At 46.2% G+C, this 23,078-nt stretch overlaps 1 protein-coding gene across 1 annotated transcript in view; it reads right to left on the reverse strand.

Moving 5' to 3' along the window:
* Positions 1-20,013, reverse strand: part of LOC144753708 (hatching enzyme 1.2-like) — a 34,352-nt gene extending 14,339 nt beyond the window's left edge. Inside the window, exons 1-3 of the mRNA XM_078641300.1 lie at positions 19,873-20,013; positions 12,669-12,732; positions 12,464-12,550 (exon numbers count right to left, since the gene is read on the reverse strand). Coding sequence (XP_078497426.1) covers positions 12,464-12,550; positions 12,669-12,732; positions 19,873-19,956 — 235 coding nt within the window. The 5' untranslated portion in view covers positions 19,957-20,013. The remainder of the gene's footprint in view (positions 1-12,463; positions 12,551-12,668; positions 12,733-19,872) is intronic.
* Between the last annotated feature and the right edge of the window lie 3,065 nt (positions 20,014-23,078).

Raw genomic sequence — 23,078 nt, forward strand, 5'->3', positions numbered from 1 at the left:
ATCAAGGATAAGCGGGAGAAATTTAAATATCCCACAACTATCTCCCATGATTTTTTAATATCAACCGAGAGTCCTGAAAATAAAATCACAACATGTGGCTATGAGTCTCAAGTTTATTTTATTTTCACCTTATGCTGTGACACACACACAGTCACAAGATCACTCCATCATAGAAACCAGTTCTGCTGTAAACAGGCATCGCAGCACACCCTGGAAGCACTTGGCCACCAGGGTGGGAACCCAGTGATGAAGCATGTCACCTACTAGATAGGTGAGTGAGGGTTCGTTTATAAACACTATGGGCCTAACTACAAAGTCTGCCCAATACCTTCGCAGTCCTGGGACCAACCGACCTCCGGTTGGCAGTCCCAACTGACTATTTAGAATGCGACCAAACACTGTTTGGTTGCACTCCTACATTTCCCTATGGTTGTATGCATTACGGCCATAAACCGGCCGTAATACATGCTCCCATAGAGAACTTGGAGGTGCTGTTCATCCTTGCACCCTGTGACAGGCACCTCAAGGTACCTGCCATGAGGTGCAGGAATCAACTGGGGCACCATTGGTGCCCCCACTGGTCCCCAACCAGAGGATACACACACAAGGGCCTCCAAACAAACTTTACGACATGGTTTCCATGTTGGACAGGCCGGCATGGACACCATTCCGGAAACCGTGCATCGTAATCCCAAAGGAGGAAAGGCCCGCACTCTGGGATTACGAGCCGGTTCTGACTGGTTGACGGGCTCCTTGAGCCCCTCGGAATCCATCCGGAATGACTGGCCAGTTTCAATTCTGACCGGCTGATACATAATCAGCCAGTTGGAACTGAAACTGACGATTGGGGTTAGAAAGTCTCTGACCGAAGGTCGGAGGCTTTCCGACCTCCATTGTAATTGGCCCCCTTGTGTTTTCCAAATCAATGACACTTTGAACTGCAACAAAATAAGGTTATGGAAAATACATAAAAGATATAGGTAGAAGACTAGTTTTATTCTTGTTACTAATTTTTTAACTGTTGGGAAGGCAAACAAGAATATACTTCTCCCTCTCCCTTTGTTTCATTAGTGGTATAATTTGACCCAAATTCTTTCAGAGGAAACAGGAACTTAACACACCAATTGATGAATATCTGGCGGATCTCAAAAGATTAGTACTAGATTGCAAGTTTAGACCTATACAAGAGGAATTAGTAAGGGACCAAGTTGTAATGCGCGTAAGAGATCCCACAGTTCAAGAGAGGTAAATAGGGATGCAGAAGTAAAGGACATTTTAGCTATAGTCAGGAAGGCAGAATTATCAAGAAGAAGTGTAACAGCCATTAATCTGACTTAAATGATACTCAGGTGGAGGAGGATCATAAAGTGGGGACCAAGGATAATGAGAAATATACGAAATTTCAAAAGAATGAATCTAAGACTGGAGAGAAGAATAGAGGTCTTAGGTGTTATAGGTGATATAGAGGTTCACATTTAGCATAGAATAAGACATGTCTTGCATCAAAGAAAAAGTGCTCGACATGTGGAATAATGGGGCACTTCTTGAAAGGTTGCAAAAGGAAAAAGAACTGGGTGAAATGTGTAGAAGAAAGGAGTTAAGGCGAGGAAGAATAGATCACTTCAGCACAGACAAATAAAGTCAATGATGGTTTGGGGTCTTTCGTTTTAACTATTTGTACAATGTCCTTAAGGGGTGTTAAGATACAAATTGGGGCAGACTCAGGATCTCCCTATACAATCATAAATAAAGAGATGTGGAATAAGAAGTTTGCAACAAAACTAGGCCCTAAATTAGAAAAGTCAGACATAAAGCTGAAAGGGTATTCTGGTGAAGAAATAATTTACTAGGGTATAGGTCTCTAATCTTTAGGCTCAAAAATCGGAAAACCACAGGCAAGTTATATGTGGCAAAGAATGGACCCTCAGTTTCAGGTTGGTATGATCAAGGCAACCTGCACATACCACTTAAGCCTAACAGTAATGATTGTTGATGACGGAGAGGTTGGAGGAAATACTGTGTTGTAAAAATGTCCAGATGTGTTCAGCTGAAGGATTGTGAAATTAACAGTATTCAAACATCAAATAATATTAAAACAAGATTTTTGTCCAACAGTACATGAAGCAAGAAATATTCCAATTCTCCTAAGAGAGAAGGATGAAAAAGAATTGCAAAGGTTGCTGGAGGCTGGTTTTATAGAGGCAGTGGAAGCATTGGAATGGGCTTCTCCTACCATAGTAGCAAGGCACACCGATAGAAAAATCTGTTTGTGTGTAGACATTTGCAATTTGAACAATAACATCGTTATTGACTGATTCCCATTAACTAAAATTTGAGAAATGCTAGTTCTGGTAAGGGATGCCAAATGATTTTCTACCATTGATCTATCAGCTGCTTACCATCAATTATTGTTAGCATTTACAGCTTTCTTTATTCCCATGGGTTGCTGCTAGTATATGAGAATGCTATTTTGATTGGCCTCAGCGGCTGCTGATTTTCAACATTTGGTGCACCAGTTCTTCAGAAAAATGTCAAACATAAAATGTTTCAAAGATGATATTTTAATTTATGTAAAAAAAAAGAGAGGAACATAATGATGGGCCAGAAAAAGTATTCAAAAGTACTACTAACCCTACACTGGTTGAGACTAACAGGGAGCCCCTGCACCAATAAATAAGGATGTGGTAAGGTCTGTTCTGGGACTAGTAGAATACTATGCAAAGTATTAGTAGAATGTTGCCTGTAAAAGGTTTTTAGCATTCATCAACTGTTGAAAAACAAAAGTAAATTTGTATGGAATGCGGGGTGTCAAAAAGAGTTTGATGGTATCAAAGAATGTACAGTGAACGCTCCTGCCTTAAGTAGTTTTAATCCAGAATTGTTGAGTATAGTATAGTTATCACTGGTGCAAGTTGCAAGGGTTGGCTGCAGTGTTATGGAAGAAACATGTAAAGTGTTACACATTTCTCATTGCCCCGCATCCTTAAAAACCTAATGACATTTTCAACCTTGGCTCGCCTGCTTCACATTCCTCATAAGCCTTTTGCCTTTCTGACTCAAGCTTAAAGCTTTAACTTTTCCATCATTGAGGTTCATAGCTTCTTAGCTCTCTCAGGGCTGTCTCTTTATCACACAAGAACTGCAGCACACCCAGCCATTTCAGTAACCTTGGTGCCAGTGGGTAATTTGTATAGTAAAATAGGTGTTGTGGCTCTCATCAGGAGGACGGTTCCACCAGCCCATTTCTCCTGTTAGCACCACCTAAAACAGAACCAACCAACTGCTGACCATGAAAGTAGGTAGGATATGGTGCAATAGCTAAAGAAGCAGACTTCGGAGCTGGGGAACTAGGTTTGAGTCTGGGGTTGGCTTAACATCCTGTGATTTTGGACAAACCACTTAATCTGCCCGTAAATGAATGTGTTCCTAACTGGTGCTAATGAAAAGCGCCAGTGTTGATGATTAAGTGCCGGTGCACCAGAAAGCACCGGCTCAAATTAAGTGCTGCTTGGTGTTATGAGTTTTTATTTTGTGATTTGAGCTCTGGTTCAGGTTTCACCATTGTAATCAGAGATTACTGGGCTCTGTGACAACTTGAGTCATTTACCACTGGTGGCTTGAGCCCCCCTCATACTCAATTACAGAGTACTTCTATTTAGGAGTTGCCTCCCAGTATAGTGAAAGCAAGCAGTCCAAGAGTTACTCAAGGCTGTGGTTGTGGTGTGTGCCAAAATCTGAGAACACAATAAAACACAGAACCCCTTTATAACTGAATGTTTGGTCAGTGCTTGGTGTAATATAAGCAATGTTCATACAAACAAAAATAGTTTCTGTGCATGAGATGGAGGTGAACAAAGAAAAGCAGAACTATCTGAACTATCTAGCCACTTCCTAGTCAGAGAACTTGTTACAGACATTATGGAAGCACCCATTCACCAAGTGATAGATCTTTCTCTTTGCATCTGTTACGCCAAAGAGACATATATTTTAGTAGTGCTTACGAATACTTGCTCTGTGGTCCTGGAACATAGTTTTTGTGCTGAGCAGCCAAAAGCACAAAGCATCAGCTCAGTTTCTCATGCAAAATAGTTATTACCAATCCTTCAGGTCCCCACTGTATCAGTGCAGTTGAGTTGACTGTGAAAGTGTGCACCTCTTCGATGAGTTCTAGTTTTTGCAGGGTACTTAAGCAAATTGGATGTACAACACTTCAAAGGAAGGCTTGTCTTGGCATCAGCCTGGCTCAGCCTTCCCTGCTTCTATTCCAGATGTATGGATGCCTTTGAATCAGCGAGACATTAATCAGGGGCTCAAAGTCTTTGTGAATATCAGTAGCTATTATCTCTGGTGTTGGAGTTCATAGATCCCCAAACCATGTCAATCCGCCGTACAGCAACCGTTGATAGACTGTAGCGGCGATTGAACTAATTATATAAGTCTCGGTGGAATCTTCTGCCCAGCCTTAATTATCGCAGACCGCTTGCTTCCTTAAGTAACGCTTTTAAATTGATTGCTTACTTGCACATTGTTCTTGTATTTTAAAATAAAAACTTACTTGCACTTTAGTCGTGTTCTGCCGCCTGCACCCCAGTGCACCACAGGGTGTTTCCGACTTTTGTGGAGGGTGCAGGCTGACACAGACACACAGTATTTCCTCAGTGGCAGTTGGGGGCGGAGCACTGCGACTAGCACTGTGCTTGCAGCCTATATCTCCCAATGTGTTACCCGTCGCGCAGCGGACGCGCCGCTGGCGTGTGGAAGGCACGCCAGAGGCAAGCCCGTCTGCGCCCGTCCGCAGCCAGTCGGTGCAAGGGGCCATGCACCCTGCCCGTTTTCCTCTTAGCTACTCCTCAGTTGAATTAAACTACCTTCAGGGGGACTGGGTCATCAACCCAGATACCAGGAGGACCCTATATAAACTAGGGTTGTTGTCCCCCAAGAATACGGCCTGGAGTCTGGTCCCAACCTCCCTGATCATATGCCACCTCCAGGTTCAAGGAATACTCCCCCCACAACTCCCACCCCCTGATCAGCTCAACCCAGGACAGCCTGACCATCTGATACCTCAACACACGCTCGATGGTCAAGCACCAATTAGAGATCTTTTATCTCCTAGATACCATCAAACCTGACATTCTACTTTTATCAGAAACCTGGCTTACAGCCGAATCTACCCCAGATATCTTGGCCGCCATCCCTGATAACTATTATGCTCTCCAGGCCAACAGGCCTGAAAGCAAGGCTTTCAGAGGGGTGAGGGGTTGAGGCCTTAATATCACAGTCACACAAATTCACCTCTCTATCCACTTCAAAAATCACCTCTGTTGATAGCCTCCTTTTTATGTTCAACTCTAACTGCTCCTCCTTTACCTGTGCACTAGTTTACAGACCCCCCATCCATATGCCCAATTTCTCACAAACTTTTGGTAATACTATCGCTGAATTAGCCATAAATCATGCCAGGGCACTGATTATTGGCAACTTCAATTATTGGCCACACGACGCACAAGAAAGCCCCTGGTCGGCAGACTTTACCGACTTGTTGAATGGGATGAACTTTACCCAGCACATCAAGGTAGCCACTCATATTAAGGGGCATATCCTGGACAAGGTCTGGACATCCAACCTGGAGATCACTGACATACAGGTCACCCCCTGCACATGGTCTGATCGCCACTTCATATAATTGTCTATCCCTAATTCCCCTGTCACCAAAGCCACCCTCTAGATTCCGCTATGGCCAGGAACTGGAGCCGGGTAGACACTACCGTGCTCTCCTCCCTCTTAGCAACTTCTATGCTTCCTACCTCTCTGCCCAATGGCCACCCGGTTTTTCCTCACACTAAGGCAGAAAACATCAACGCCTGGCTAGCATTGGCGAGAGACAGACTGGCTCCCCTCAGAAAGATCAAATGTAAGAGGTCTTATTATGCTCAGAGTTGGTTCACTAACAATCTCAAGGAAATGAAACTCGCCATGAGCCAAATCGAGCGCAAGTGGAAACAGGATTACTGCCCTAGTAAAAAATCAATTTTTACATCGGCCCTCAAAGATTGCAAAAGCGCCATTCTCAGAGCTAAATCAGACTACTTCTCACTGAAAATCCTAGAATCCACCAATAAAGCTAAAGACATCTTCTCCATCGTGGACGAACTTGTCAAACCTGACCGCGTCACTGTTAAACCCATCCTCTCACAATACCTCTGTGATTCTCTCAACATATACTTTATTGACAAAATGACCAGTATCAAAGCCAGCATCCCCAAGACCACCCCTGCACCTGACCCTGGCTACGTGAACCGTAATCCTCTTCTTCGTGATCTTTTTCCACCGATCACTCAGGAGGTCTTTTTTTCCCTCCTCAAAAGGGTTCGTTCGGGCTCCCCGACAGACAGCTGCCCCCCTCACATCGCCCGGGAGGTCTTTTTCCACCTTCCTGAACCACCCCTATCGCTTCTCAACAACTCCCTCGCTACGGGCACTGTCCTCAACCTCTTCAAGATCGCGGAAGTCACTCCTATCCTAAAAAAAGTAAGCGCGGACCCCCTCGTACTCAGCAACTTCTGGCCAATATCGCTGTTATCCTTTCTGGGCAAAATTCTGGAGGGCCATGTATCAAACTATTTACAACAAGGGGTGGTGATGGACAGAGTCTCTGAATTAAGCAGAGTACTCTCACCCAGTCAAGAGATCAGGGCTAGATCCAACACCGTTTTTTAGCTCATTGCACCATCCCAGTTTCAGAACCTGGCTGTATGCAAATTATTCTGTCCCTGGCCCAGTGCATCATGGGAACAGGGCAGACCAGACTACAAAAGCCAATTCTTACACTGGGAAGGAAACAAGCTTCCGGGGACCGGTTTCTGGCATTTCAGCCGTCTTCGGCCCAGCTTGCTTGAATCCTGATGGTGCAATGAGCAAGGGACTCACATCTGAGTATACCCTTCCACGCTTAGGGTGGACAAAATTATTTACAACAAGGGGTGGTGATGGACAGAGTCTCTGAATTAAGCAGAGTACTCTCACCCAGTCAAGAGATCAGGGCTAGATCCAACACCGTTTTTTAGCTCATTGCACCATCCCAGTTTCAGAACCTGGCTGTATGCAAATTAGTCTGTCCCTGGCCCAGTGCATCATGGGAACAGGGCAGACCAGACTACAAAAGCCAATTCTTACACTGGGAAGGAAACAAGCTTCCGGGGACCGGTTTCTGGCATTTCAGCCGTCTTCGGCCCAGCTTGCTTGAATCCTGATGGTGCAATGAGCAAGGGACTCACATCTGAGTATACCCTTCCACGCTTAGGGTGGACAAAATTATTTACAACAAGGGGTGGTGATGGACAGAGTCTCTGAATTAAGCAGAGTACTCTCACCCAGTCAAGAGATCAGGGCTAGATCCAACACCGTTTTTTAGCTCATTGCACCATCCCAGTTTCAGAACCTGGCTGTATGCAAATTAGTCTGTCCCTGGCCCAGTGCATCATGGGAACAGGGCAGACCAGACTACAAAAGCCAATTCTTACACTGGGAAGGAAACAAGCTTCCGGGGACCGGTTTCTGGCATTTCAGCCGTCTTCGGCCCAGCTTGCTTGAATCCTGATGGTGCAATGAGCAAGGGACTCACATCTGAGTATACCCTTCCACGCTTAGGGTGGACAAAATTATTTACAACAAGGGGTGGTGATGGACAGAGTCTCTGAATTAAGCAGAGTACTCTCACCCAGTCAAGAGATCAGGGCTAGATCCAACACCGTTTTTTAGCTCATTGCACCATCCCAGTTTCAGAACCTGGCTGTATGCAAATTAGTCTTTCCCTGGCCCAGTGCATCATGGGAACAGGGCAGACCAGACTACAAAAGCCAATTCTTACACTGGGAAGGAAACAAGCTTCCGGGGACCGGTTTCTGGCATTTCAGCCGTCTTCGGCCCAGCTTGCTTGAATCCTGATGGTGCAATGAGCAAGGGACTCACATCTGAGTATACCCTTCCACGCTTAGGGTGGACAAAATTATTTACAACAAGGGGTGGTGATGGACAGAGTCTCTGAATTAAGCAGAGTACTCTCACCCAGTCAAGAGATCAGGGCTAGATCCAACACCGTTTTTTAGCTCATTGCACCATCCCACTTTCAGAACCTGGCTGTATGCAAATTAGTCTGTCCCTGGCCCAGTGCATCATGGGAACAGGGCAGACCAGACTACAAAAGCCAATTCTTACACTGGGAAGGAAACAAGCTTCCGGGGACCGGTTTCTGGCATTTCAGCCGTCTTCGGCCCAGCTTGCTTGAATCCAGATGGTGCAATGAGCAAGGGACTCACATCTGAGTATACCCTTCCACGCTTAGGGTGGACAAAATTATTTACAGCAAGGGGTGGTGATGGACAGAGTCTCTGAATTAAGCAGAGTACTCTCACCCAGTCAAGAGATCAGGGCTAGATCCAACACCGTTTTTTAGCTCATTGCACCATCCCAGTTTCAGAACCTGGCTGTATGCAAATTAGTCTGTCCCTGGCCCAGTGCATCATGGGAACAGGGCAGACCAGACTACAAAAGCCAATTCTTACACTGGGAAGGAAACAAGCTTCCGGGGACCGGTTTCTGGCATTTCAGCCGTCTTCGGCCCAGCTTGCTTGAATCCTGATGGTGCAATGAGCAAGGGACTCACATCTGAGTATACCCTTCCACGCTTAGGGTGGACAAAATTATTTACAACAAGGGGTGGTGATGGACAGAGGCAGTGAGATAAATAACGGTGATGGATCAAGCCCTGATCTTTGGACTGGGTAAGAGTGGTCTGCTTAATTCAGACACTCTGTTCATCACCACCCCCTTTTCTGTATCGTTTTTGGCCACTATAGGTGTGGCAGGGTATACTCAGACATGAGTCCCTTTCTCACTGCTCCATCAGGATTCAAGCAAGCCGGGCCGAAGAGGCTGAAATGCCAGAAACCGGTCCCCGGTAGCTTGTCTCCTTTCTGGTGAAGAATTGGCTTGGTAGTTTGGTCTGCCCTGTTCCCATGATGCACTGGGCCAGGGACAGACTAATTTGCATATAGCCAGGTTCTGAGCTGGGATGGGGCAGTGAGATAAATAACGGTGATGGATCAAGCCCTGATCTTTGGACTGGGTAAGAGTGGTCTGCTTAATTCAGACACTCTGTTCATCACCACCCCCTTTTCTGTATCGTTTTTGGCCACTATAGGTGTGGCAGGGTATACTCAGACATGAGTCCCTTTCTCACTGCTCCATCAGGATTCAAGCAAGCCGGGCCGAAGAGGCTGAAATGCCAGAAACCGGTCCCCGGTAGCTTGTCTCCTTTCTGGTGAAGAATTGGCTTGGTAGTTTGGTCTGCCCTGTTCCCATGATGCACTGGGCCAGGGACAGACTAATTTGCATATAGCCAGGTTCTGAGCTGGGATGGGGCAGTGAGATAAATAACGGTGATGGATCAAGCCCTGATCTTTGGACTGGGTAAGAGTGGTCTGCTTAATTCAGACACTCTGTTCATCACCACCCCCTTTTCTGTATCGTTTTTGGCCACTATAGGTGTGGCAGGGTATACTCAGACATGAGTCCCTTTCTCACTGCTCCATCAGGATTCAAGCAAGCCGGGCCGAAGAGGCTGAAATGCCAGAAACCGGTCCCCGGTAGCTTGTCTCCTTTCTGGTGAAGAATTGGCTTGGTAGTTTGGTCTGCCCTGTTCCCATGATGCACTGGGCCAGGGACAGACTAATTTGCATATAGCCAGGTTCTGAGCTGGGATGGGGCAGTGAGATAAATAACGGTGATGGATAAAGCCCTGATCTTTGGACTGGGTAAGAGTGGTCTGCTTAATTCAGACACTCTGTTCATCACCACCCCCTTTTCTGTATCGGCCATGTATCAAACTGCCTGAGCACATTTGTGGAACACTCAAACTACCTAAACCCTCATCAAGCGGGCTTTAGGCCCGAACATTCTACCGAGTCCATTGTTTTGGCGGTTCACAATGAACTCAGGAAGGGGGTGGATCAGAATATCGCGCAGGCACTAGTACTCCTGGACTTGTTGGCGGCTTTCGACACCGTCGACCACATTTTATTGGTTGAGCGGGTCGAAAGCGCCGGCATCCGGGGCCTTCCGCTAAAATGTATCACCTCCTTCCTCAACGACCGCTACCAATCAGCCCGTCTCTCCGATTTCACATCGGAAAAAAAAAGATTAACCTATGGGGTCCCCCAGGGCTCTTCTCTCTTCCCTCTTCTTTTTAATCTGTACATTTTCCCACTGATTTTAGATCTACGGAAGAGAAAAGTAGTCACTTTTAACTACGCCAATGACCTCCAGCTTGTCTTCACCATTGACTCGTCACCCTCCGCAATGGAGAACTTCCAATCAACCATGACCTTCATTAGAAACTGAATGAACTTAAACCAGTTAAAGCGCAATTATGATAAGATGGAGCTAGTTCTCACTAGGACCTCAGCCAACCCCTGGAACTTTAACTTTTGGCGCCCTTCCTTGGGACATCCACCCTCTCCAGTCAGCTCGGTCAAAAGCCTTGGCGTCATAATCAGCAGCAACCTCACTTTGAAGACCCAGATTAATCCGGTAGTCTCCATCTGTTTTTTTTCATTTACGCAGGATTCGAAAAATCAGCAGATTTCTATCCTTCGAGGCCCTCATCCAAGTCACCCTGGCCTTAGTAATGTCGCGTGTTGATTACGCTAATTCACTTTATGCCGGAATCTCTGCATACCAATCACGCCGGTTAACACTGGTACAGAATCAAGCAGCCAGACTAGTTTACGGCCAGCTTAAATCATACCATGCGAAACCCCTGCTTAGAAGTATTCTTTGGCTCTCAGTTGCTCAGCGCTATCTTTTCAAACTGCGCTGCCTGATCCAGAGCTCTGTCATCCCACGGACCCACCTTTATTGCCAACAGAATTCAGCGTTATGTTCCCTCTTGTGCGTTACGCTCTGCTAGGTTGAACCTCTTGACCCCTTGCTCATTCAAACAAAAAAAACATGGTGGACTAAGATTCTCGATCTTGGTACCTCAGTTCTGGAACACCCTTCCTCCCGAATTGCACCAAATTCACTCCTATCCTCTGTTTAGGAAATCTCTCAAGATGTGGCTCTTCTCCCAGGCTTTTAATTAACATTTTCACTGCACCTGTCCACGCATTCCCGACTAGCGCCAAGAAACTGCTGGTGAACGTGCACTAAATAATTTTATCATCAGCCACCGCTGTGGAATGGGTCAGTTATTTTCTTCTTTTACAGCCCAACAAGCACCTTTAAGCAAAACCTTTTGCGGCATTTGAACGTATATCACGATGTTCAAGAGGGCAGCAAGACAGGTTTAATGGTCTGGAAGGGCAGCTAACCGGTAGGAAGCTTTGCTGCTTCCTTGACTCACTGGTGCACGCCAGTTGAAGCACACTTCTGCTCTGTATATTGCTCTGTATGTGTACATGGTCCCTACTCGGAGCCAACAGTTGAGCGTGCAGGGTCCCGGCTGACAGGCATCCAGGGTAGGCAGCGCACACAGGCTGTCGGTGAGGTGGATACAGGTTGGTGTCAGCAGCCACTGGGCAACCACTGAAATATTTATGGGCAGCCCGGCGCTGTGGCATGCCAAGAAAATAACTGTGTGTGCACATGTGTACCTCTATTTGCACATGACCAGTCCCACCCCAATGGTGCTGCAAAGCCAACCCAAGATTGAGGAGCGTAGTCATGGGCTGCCCTGCCCATGTGCTACAACACTTGGCCAACAGGTTAGTATGCATAGATGGTCTCTGTGCGAATAACTGCGTGACATTAGTGACATCCCCATCAAGCACCTTCACTAGTATAGCATGAGACATCAATGCCTCAGAAGGCCGGTACTCACAGAGATCAAGAAGGCTGCTGCGGACCTCTGGTTGTTGTTTCTTGGATTCTGGAGGATCAGCACGTCCTCCAGCAGGTCCACTGTGGTGTATCTGGTACTCTCACTGTGGATGCTTTCAATAGACTCTATGCATTCATGTTTGTGTGAAAATAGTCATCATCTACACTGTCCCCTTGCCATGATGTGGTGTGGCCAGGACAGTTGGCTTAGCTGGTGGCGATCTGTGATAAGTAAGGTGTGCACCCCTCCCCTGTTCGAGGTGGGGCTTTATTTACCTTTTACATTTGCACCTACTACTAGAGGTATTACCTATTTATCTGATAAAGAGCCCACAGACGACCTGCAGTCTCCACTGTGTTACATTACCGTGCGGCAACATACTTGGATTACCAAAGGCCTCCTGAAATAGTCCATGTGACCTGGTCAGGACCAATAAGTGCTGGTGCCGACAACAAGTATATACTAGCTCAATTCAAGTACTACCCTTAGCAGTCATCATGGCACCATGCAGATCTTCTGTAACCTCTAGCCATTGCTCCCAGCCATCGCCCTCGCTCTTAGCCATCCATTACCAGGACTCACCAGAAGCTTCATTAACTTTCAGGATTTGAGTTGAAGGTTCAGGGTCTTCCTCCCCAGATCCGTACTCCCTCTGCGCATCGTACCATCCTGTGACAACAAATCAATGATATTTTAAAGTGAGGCATAGGATAATGGGACGTTGACATGAGAAAATAAAGTGACAATAAGCTCTCCCCCAAGCATCCATATGGCATTGAATAATTACCCAGGTGGTGTTTCTTCTCCCACGAAGCACCATGCCATCCTTTGCCAAGGGACCAACTCTGTGCCTGGGGAAAATAAACATATCTGTGAAATACGGGAAACATCCTTTACAACACAACTTTTACCACGCAGTGCCTTTACGACGCAACTTTTACAACGCAAACCATTACAACGCATTGCGCTGGGGGCGCTCTAGGATAGGGAATAAGTTTACTTTACTGTCCAACACCTTCCCTAGTGTCCACAGGGACTGGAGTTGGAATAGTAAATTAAACTATTCACTATCCAGCACCCCAAAGCGCTATGCGTTGTAAAGGTTTGCGTTGTAAAAACCGCGTTGTAAAGGCATGCGATGTAAAAGCATGCGTTGTAATGTCATACATCCGTGAAATACCATACCTAGGTAGCCTTGACCTTAAAACCATTAACCAATTGATAAGGTAGCCGTCAACATCAAATGACAAAGCTCAGGGAATTATTGTGCTAACAAGGCAAATTTAGGCACCAACTGGGCTTCTCATCACTGGCCGGCTAAAGACTAGATAATAGGAAAAGAGACACCAAACCCTTTATCATAGCCCAGAAAGAACCTTGGAAAAGTACTGCATGAGAGAGGAAGATGTGTTTGTCAGGAACATGGACATGCTTACTGTGCCTTTACCGGAACCATAACGTTTACGCTGTTTCGCGCGTTCAAAGGCTCTGCAAACATTCAGCCACCATGGAGGTATTTGGCACACTTTAACATGAAATGCAATGGAAATACTTGTTGAAAAATGTGGTGCGTATTCGTCATGTGGTATGAACCCACTGCTTCTGATAGTAAGAATAATTGATGAACAAACGCATGGAAAGTTGTAAAGAAGCCAGCAAAACCGAAAGTCACAATTGATTTGCGTCACTTGCTTCCACATCTGAGCCCTAGCAGTCAGGCGCTTTTGTGGATAATTGACATTACATATATGTTTCATTTTGGATAATATATTAATTTTAAATTACATATATATATTATTAAAAAGTTTAAATCATTTAATTTCATTAAACATTATTTCCGAGAGGCCTTTATTTTAAGTCTTTACCTTCATTTTTTTCTGATTATATTTTAATTGAGTTTTTACACTGCAACAATATTAAGTTTCATATATTATAAGTCTGTTGCTCTGATGCAAGTATATGTCATATAATATACACAGGAGATTACAGCTCAGGGGAAATACCTCATTTTGCCTTACAGAACTAGCAAATATTTCTAATGGCGCATTTAGTTATCAACCAACATTAAACCATGAGAAAATAGGAAGCTAACTCATCCAAGTACAGTAGCATTTCACCCCCATTTAGTCAGCTGCCCAGTCCATTAACAAGCATGTCTTCATACTATTATTTTGACCCTTCCATCGTACAAGCTAAGCAACAAACGTGTTTTTCAGTGTTAGCACCAAATCAAATATGTTCCCATCCACACAACATTGATCTATACTTTCATTGATTTTGATGTGAGGTTATTGCAGTTCCAGTGGTTGGCCATGTGTGGTGCTGGACTTACTTCAGCCTTAACTGGAGCATATTTACTGGTGTTTTGGGTCCTTTTTGGCTGTAGTAACTTTAGAAGTGCACTTTGTAAATAGCAATGGGCTTACACTTTTTGAATGTGGGTGCACATCAATTTCATATCCCTCAATAACCTCTGATAACTTGTTTTTACTTCTCCATAAACCCCACTTATTTTGTAGAAACTTTGCCCCATTTATCAACCACTGCCCTGGCCTCTCCCACCTTTACTACTAAGTAATAGACTGGCATGTTTGCGGACCGCTTCATAGAAAAAAAGGAGAATTTAAAGTGGGGATTTACACTTGTATGTTTGTGAATAGTATTTTGGTAGTAGTTTAGTAAAATGTATCTACTCCTAATGCCTAGTAGCCATCAACATTGTGTCTGTCTAAGCTCCCAGACACAGGGGCATCAGTGAACGTTATGGCCCTTGACACACACATATAGCAGTCCTTCTCTGCTTACTGGTCAATTGCTGTAGCAATGGTGACCACCATTACAGCATTGGCCAACGAACAGTTTGTTGCATCCTACCAAACCTTGATCTTGATGCAGGGTGTTATAAGCTCCAGCTCCATCCACACTCTCACCACACCGCAATGTTTACTAATCACACAAGCCTGCATATAGAAGTGCCTCAGCTTCAGAGTCTTATCAGAGGCTGATAATTTCAAGAATGAATGTTGTGAGAGTATTGGTGGCCTGCAGTGCTTTAAATGGAACAAAATAAGTGCAGGTACTCACCAAATTGAGATGTGGACTATAGGGCAGGGCTTTGGGTGGGGCTAGGGGGCGGAGCTATGGGCAGTGCAAAGGGATCCGCCCAGGGGCACCATTTAAGCATTCATGCACGCAGACATGGCATTCAGTTCATGTATTTTAGAAACATGTACATTAGTTGTTGCCCCCATTACTAATCCTTGATCCCACGTGCAGTGCTACCTTATCACTATCACCTCCTTCCTCCTCAGTCTGGTTGTAGTCTGCTATGCCAGCAGGAAGCTGCCTCTTCGATTTCCAGAGTCACAAGAAATGCCTGTGAGCAAACCCTGCTCTCACAAATACAGTGTTATGGACTAGACAGAGCCTGAGTGGAGACTGCGTCAGGCATCACAGTGTGAGTCTGGCCCCTCCCAATATTCCTGCCAACTCTGAATGAATGCCTACGGGCCGCCGATAAATGAACACATTGAAAGGGGAGATTAGCCCTGGATCAGAGTGCTTCAGGAAAACGGACCCACTCGTTGTCAGCTGTGTTGCGCTTTTTAGTAAATGCCAATTTCACTGAGCTTGACTCACATCCCCATGAGTACCGGTACTCTCTTTGGACAAAGAGAAGTTCCGGTACTCAAGCGCCGAAAATTTAGAAGTGCCGGTACTCAGTACCGGTAAGTACCGGCCCATTTAATGCATTGGTGGCCTGTCGACTATCATGAAGGTTAGTCATGCCACTGGGGTTCCTGGGCAATTCCAATGACAGCACAGACTCATTCTGACGCTTCCGGACCTGACAAGACAAGTGCCAGATCGGGTATGTCGCATCAGCAGTGCGCACCTTCTACCTCAGCAAGGCCAAAGCCAGTCACCAAAATACGGATCCATAACCCTGTACACGACTGTGTCAGGGTAAGAGCCAGGCTTACCGCTGACTAAATAATCGGTCTCGTCCAGCCATCATTTGTACGCCCCCATACAGCGTTACATTTTTTTTGTTTCATTCCCCTCTCTCTACAGCTGGTAATTTCAATGAGTGGGGTCTCTCTGTGCTCCCAGATCAGACCTAGCTGACTGCCTCCCAGCAGCCTGTGAAGACATAGTGACCCCTCCCCCCCTCGCCTGATTCATCTATTTGGTACCCCATCTCCTTTTCGCCTGTACAAAATTGGGGCTGAGAGGCAAGGAGAAGAGATAGGACGATGGAAGGAAAGGAAAACAGGAAGAGTAAGGAACTGATAAAAGGGCCAGGACAAAACAAAGCATTGGCAAAGCCAATAGGTCCCATCTATCAGAGAGCTTTTGGCTTTGGCAATGTGTTTTAGCCATTATGTACACCAGTGCGGCTGCTGTTCAACATGGCTTAAAGTGGGTAGAGTGATGTGGAAGGTGCGAGTTGGGCAGGGGTAGATTGGACAAGAGTTGAGTGGGGTGGATTGTGGTAGATTGGAGTGGGGTAGACTGGAGTGGAGTCGAGTAGATTGGAGTTGGGTAGATTGGAGTGGAATGGGGTAGATTGGGTGGATTATAGCAGGCTCACATAGAATGGAGTGCGGGTAGATTGGGGTAGAGTGGAGTGTGGTGGGGTAGAGTTGAGTGGGGTAGGGTACATTGTGGGAGTAGGGTAGATTGGAGTGGTGTGGGTAGAGTGGGGTGGGTGGAGTAGGTTGAAGTGGGGTGGAGTGGGGTAGAGTGGGGGTAGATTGGAGTGGTGTGAGGTAGAGTGTAATGAGTGGGGTCGGTTGAAGTGGGGTGCGGTGGGGTAGATTGGGGTGGAGTGTAGTAGTGAATGTTTTTTTTTTATGTTTCAGTTAATCAAAACTGTAACAATGTTTCATTTAAAATACACAAGTCTTAATAGTTGAATGCCTGAATAAAGGGCATCAATGCTAAGTAAAACATAGCAGCACCATATAGTATCACTTGATAAAATCCGCTACAGAAGCAAAAACCTTTAAGGTTTACAGGTCAATCATCAGCAGAGTGAAGTTGTTTGAACTGGAGTAGATTGGGATAGATTGGAGTGGAGGAGTGGGGTAGATTTAATTGGGGTAGGTTGGGCTGAAGTTGGGCAGATTAGATTGGAGTGGTGTAGATTGGGGTAGAGGGAAGTATATTGATGTACATTGGAGTGGGGTGCCATAAAATGGGTAAGAGTGAAGTGCATTGGATTGGGGTATAGTGGAGTTTGGTAGATTAAAGTGGAGAGGAGTAGATTAGAGTGGAGTGGGGTAGATTAGAGTGGAGTAGATTAGAGTGGAGAGGAGTGGAGAAGAGTAGAGTAGAGTGGGTGGATTATGTTTGGGTAGATTGGAGGGCAGTGGGGTAGACTGCAGTGGAGTGGGGTGGATTGGACTGAGATAGGAGTGGGCTAGACAGGAGTAGAGAGTGGTAGATTGGAAAGAGGTAGGTTATAGTTGAGTAGGGTAGATTAGTGTGGAGTGGGTAGAGTTGAGTAGGGTAGTTTGGAGCGGAGTAGATTGGAGTGGAGTTGGATAGAGTGTGTGGGTTGGATGGGGTGGATTGGGTTGGGTGGACTGGGTTAGGGCGGGGTAGATTGGATTGAGACAGAGTGGAGGGGGTGGATGGGATGGGGTACGTTGGAGTATGGTAATTAGGGTTGGAGTTGGGTAGGGTAGATTGGAATGGGGTGGAGTGGGTTGGATTGGGGTGGGTTAGATTGAAGTGGAGTGGAAAGAGGTAGATGTGGGTGGCCTGTGGTAGATTGGAGTGAATTAGAGTGTGGTAGATTGGGTAGAGTAGAATGGAGTATGGTGAATTGGGCAGGGTGGGTAGATTGGGTGGATTGGAGTGGAGTGGATTGTGGTGATGTGGGGTAGATTAGATTGAGTGGGGTGATTAGAGTAGGGAGGAGTTGGATAGATTGCAGTAGAGTTTGAAGTGGAGTGGGGTAAATTGGAATGAAGTGGGGTAAAATAGACTGTAGTAGATTGGAGTGGAGTGGGGTAGATTGAAGCAAATTCAGGCAGATTGGTGTGGAGTGGGTTGGACTGGGGTAGATTAGACTGGGATGAGTAGGGGTACATTGGAGTGGGGTAAATTGGAAAGGACTGGAGTGTAGTGGGGTAGAATGAAGTGGTGTGGGGTATACTGGAGTGGTGTGGGGTAGATTGGAGTGGTGTGGAATGCCTTTAGAGTGTCTTAGAGTGGAGGATCATAGAGTGAAGTGGCATGCCATGAAGTGGAGTTGAGTGACGAAGAATGGAGTGGCGTGGCAAATAGTGGAAAGGCGTGGCAAAGAGTGGAAAGGGGTGGAGTGGAGCGGAATAGCGTAGTGTGGAGTATGCATGGTGTGGTAGCGCACTTTCATTACAGACAACACATTTTCAATAAAATTACCATTATATTTGCACTGAAATACGGTTTTACTGCATGCAAATGATACCGCGTGCAAATGTCATCACCTAGCGTATTGATGTGTTTTGAGCATATTCAAATATTTGTTTCTACCTCACTTCAGAATTACAAATAAAATGTGCTTCATTTGTACTAATTCAAATATATTCAGCAACATCAGCACACTTTTTTTTTGTTATGTGCTAGAACAAATTACATCCTACACCCTCCCTCTTGCATGTATACTCAGCATAGTTGACAGATAATTTCTCTCACTTCGAAGTCAGACAGAGAAAAGTAAACACCAAGCTCCCTCAGAAGAGAGTGCTAGCTATTTGATCTTTGTCTTTGAATGCACAGCAAATGCACCAATATAAGAACAAGATTTAAAGTCCTGTTTACAGAAATCGAGTTCATGCAAGAATACAGTAAACGAGGTTTGTGCAACGGGAGAGACGAAGTCAAGCTGGACAGCCTAAAGCAAATAAAGCCAGCAAACAGATAGCCAGAAAATGTGAGTTACACACCACAAAGCAATTGTAAGCAACAAGCGGAAGGCATTCCTAGGTCAGCTTTCTAAATGTTCCCAAGAGGTCTTTAGCAAACCAGACAGCTGTTCTGTCTGGTAGGCTTCGACCTAAAAATGAACAAGCACCAGAAGAGTATATGTAACAAAATATTAAGAAAAAGCTCTTTGTGAAGTCAGCTCCATGTGCATTCCTCTGAATATAGGCACCTCCAACCCAGCTCGCTCAATCTTGAGGCCCTGCAAGTGAGTAAGCATGCGTGAGGTACACACGTGTCAATCTCTTTTGAAGGTGTGCCAAGTAACATCTTGTGTACCTTACATGTGGCCTAGGTTCTATAAAGAGAGAGCAACTTTATAGGCTACTAAAACAAACACAAGAGTGTTTTGTACAGCAGTGATCCTGAAGTTATTTGAACGTGCTCTTGGATTCGATAATGAAGTAAAAATAAGGTTAGGTGAAATAAAGTATTTGGCCCAGGATCACACAACTTTGTTTGTTAAGCAGAGAGATCGGACCGATTGCCAGGTTTTCTTGTTACACATTTTGCTATTCAGCCACCAGATGGAAATCTCTTTCCCTTGCCTGTTTGGTATCGGAGGTTAATGCTTTGACGTTAATTCTTAGCCCCTGAGGTGAGAGTGTGGGTAGCAGGTAGAAGCCACACAAAAGCTCGTTTTGGGTTCAACGGTCCGAGGGGCGCTAGAGCGGAGCGGAGCTAGAGCGGAGCCAGGCGGGATCCGGCGTGGCCTTTCAGTGGCTCGCACACCTCTGCTAGCAGATCCGACCTGGCCTAAACCATCCGCCCACTGCCCTCTCTTTGCCCGTTTGATAGGACTGTCGAAATCTGTCCTTGATTCTGTATTTCCCTTTAAACCGACCTAAACCTACCAAAAGGAGACACTAAAGCATACATGAAACCCCTAAATCCATACTAAGACGACACATTAGTTAATACAAAAAGTCGTTAATTGGAGCGCTTACAAACGGAGGAAGTTTAACATGAGGCGCTACATATACTTGAAAACCAGCTATTATTATCATTCATCTCACCATTCTGGCGCGACCTGGCAGCGGGCCCCCGAGGGGCGTGGCCGGGAGCAGGGTGAGGGCAGCGCACAGGAGCAGCAGGGTCATGGTTCCTCGATGTTCGGCCGGACTTCTGGCGCTCTCCGTGACCCCTGCTTTATACCCCTGTCCAAGGTGCAGCAGGAGGCCTCTGGAAGGGAGGAAGTCTTTGGTAACCCTCTGTGTGTCCCAACCGACGGCGACAGATCCCCCGCTGGCCAGGGCCGTCCTAAATGAGGCGCCAAACTCCAAGAGTCGTGCGGAGAGCAGAGAGTCTAGACGCGCGCACCAGAACTGTTCGCCACAGTCTTCACTCTCCAAAAAACATAACACGCGCCTGCACCATCATGCCACTCAAAAGTTTTAGTTAGAAACAATTTGAAAATATGAAGTGTGCTTTATACAACCCGGTGGAAGAAAGAAAGCAGCAAAAGAGCGTCAGTGTTCTTGCCATTAATGTATACTTCATACGAGTTTACATTGTTTTGCTTCATAGCCTTTAAAAAGACCTGAGGCAATTTCGGTGAAATTACTACATCTTTCTTTTCTATTGGGTATTTCAATTTGCGGGGTTTTCACTATTTGGCCACATCTTTTACTGTACAGATATTTATATTTCTCAGTTATTAACATGTTGTGTATGTACAAAAACTCACAACCGTGGTTGGATATTAAAATGTTTCTTGCAACTCTGATAGCTGTGTTATATTCTACCTCTATCCCACTTCACATAATATCACAAATAGAGAGTGTCTAGAACAATGTTCACTCTAGTCTGTCTCCTGCTATGTTATGTGTCAGCCAATAAAATTAAAGTACCTTGAGGGGACGTCTTTGAGCAGATAATCATCTAGGGCAAATCTTTTTTCCTTAACATCCCATTGGTTGCTTGCATTACACCGAATGTTACACTTAGGGTGCTTCAAAGCACACGGCACGTCAAAGGAAGAGGATGAACACATAGAGGGCACAAGTCAAGGGTAAATGCGGGTATATATCATCTCTATATGTATATGGTGTGTTGCCCCCTAACGGTTTGCCAGATACCTGATGCCAACTTGACGGAGTGTGTGCTGGCAACCTGCTAACCAGGCCCCAGCACCTATGTTCTTTCCTAAAACTGTACCTTTGTACCCACAATTGGCACACCTCTGGGCCACCTGTAAGTCCCTTGTAAAAGGTACCCCTGGTACCAAGGGACTTGTGACCAGAGAGGACCTCTGAGGGCTGCAGCATGTATTATGCCACCCTCAGAGACCCCTCACCTTATCACCCCCACCCTGACAGTGCAGAGTGTGTTTTGGAGGAGACCAAACTAAAGAGTCTGGCACACATCCCTGTGTGTCATGCCCACCAACACTGTCTGTGGCATGGGTAAGTCATGCCACAGCCCTTAAGGCAGGGTGCACCATATCCAGGTGAGGGCATAGCAGCAAGAGCTATATGCCCCTACAGTGTTTGTGCCATTCACAGACATTGTAAGTGCAGTGAAGCAATTTTGAGTACACGGGCCGGGAGTTTGTCAACACGAACCCCACAGCTCCATGATGGCTTTACTGAAGACTGGGAAATTTGGTATCAAACTTCCCAGCACATTAAACCAAGACTGTTGCCAGTGTTGGATTTAAAGAAAAATGCACACAGAGGGCATTTTAGAGATGCCCTCTGAAAGACGACATCCAATGGTGTGGTTTCTGACAGGCTCCCAGCCATCTGCCACCACCAGACAGATTTCTTGACCCCTGTGTAGAAAGCCCTTTGCTCTTTGGGGCCGGGAATAAACCACATCCTAGGCAGATGTGTCAAGCCTCCTGCCCCAGGATGAGCAGGTCCTTGAAGAAGGAGCTTCAAAGGCCTGACACCTTTGTTAGATACCACCAGACTTTTGCTGCTATCGGCAACTGGCTCCCACTGGTTCTGACCCCCATTTTGGGGTGCGAGAACCAACAGGAAAACCTTGCCAGGAAGGGAGGTGTGCCCACCTTTGTCAGCTTCACCCCTCGGGTGGGTGAGGCGATGTGAAGCACACATCTCAGTCGCCACCATCTTGTACATGGGGAGACCCCTCCAATCAGGAAGAGGCTTATGCCCCCTCCCTCTGGAGGGTGGCATACTAGGGAGTGAAGACAACCCAGGAAAGGGACCCATTGGTCCCAACGTGCACACCCCTGTAACACCCCTCAATCTTTTATTTAGGGGCACCCCTGAACCTTGCCTCTTCAGATTCAAATTGACAGGAAGAAGAACCGAAGATCAGTGCTGCGAAAGAGGGTGACCGCCACAACTTCTTTGGTCCCGGCCCTATCGGCCTGTCTCCTGCTCTGACCCTTTGCAAGCTGAACCCAGCGTTTCATGAAGCCAGCAGCCTCCAAGAACCCTGGGGACCTGCCCTGCCTTCTAAAAGATCGTTTATCTCCTGTGGACATCAGGTTTGTCCGACACCAACCTAAGCCAGTACTCCAGATCCAGTCCGAGTGGCCCAACACCCCAGCGAGGCCCCCCCGGCCATCCGGACCTGATTGGCAGTGTTGGACAACCTCCACCGACCTTCTTGTTGGACTTTGCTCTTTTTGCAGGGTCATCCCTGAACTTTTTGCCTTCCCCCTAGCCTTTTTTAGGTCTTGCCTAGCGACTCAGTGCATGCACTGCTCGCTTGCGAGATCTATTGTCGTCGATAGAGCTTCCGAAGCGGGGTTGGAAGCTCCACCACTGCTTCTGATTGGAGCAGCTCCAAAATGGGAGGTTTTCATTGGAAGGGAGGCATGTATTGTTCCCTCCCTGTCTTCTGCTTGCCGTGCCTGCCTGGACAGACGATGTGCACACGTACGGTGTGCGTGCATGGCGAGCTTCCACTTTAATTGCATAGCATTTTCCCCAGTCCCGCGGGCGTCTCTTTTCATCACATTGCGCACTTTCTTTTTCGCATGCTGCATTGGTATGTATACACAGACGCTTTAGCATGCGTTTTGTCACTGTAAAGCTGGCGAGCTTTCACTTGTATTTGTATTATTTATTTATTTTATTGAGGCGCAGCTTTCTCCCATTTTAGTTGCGCTGTGTGTGACATGTGCACCACTGTGCTCCGAGGAAGCTGGATTGCCATTGGAAGCCCTCCGATCCCCTTGCACGGTAGAGTATCTGCTTTCTTTTGCACAATGTTTATTAAACTTTCTAACAATTAATTGTCCTGT

The sequence above is a fragment of the Lissotriton helveticus genome, chromosome 5_1 (assembly GCF_964261635.1).
Source record: "Lissotriton helveticus chromosome 5_1, aLisHel1.1, whole genome shotgun sequence".
Lineage (NCBI taxonomy): Eukaryota > Metazoa > Chordata > Amphibia > Caudata > Salamandridae > Lissotriton > Lissotriton helveticus.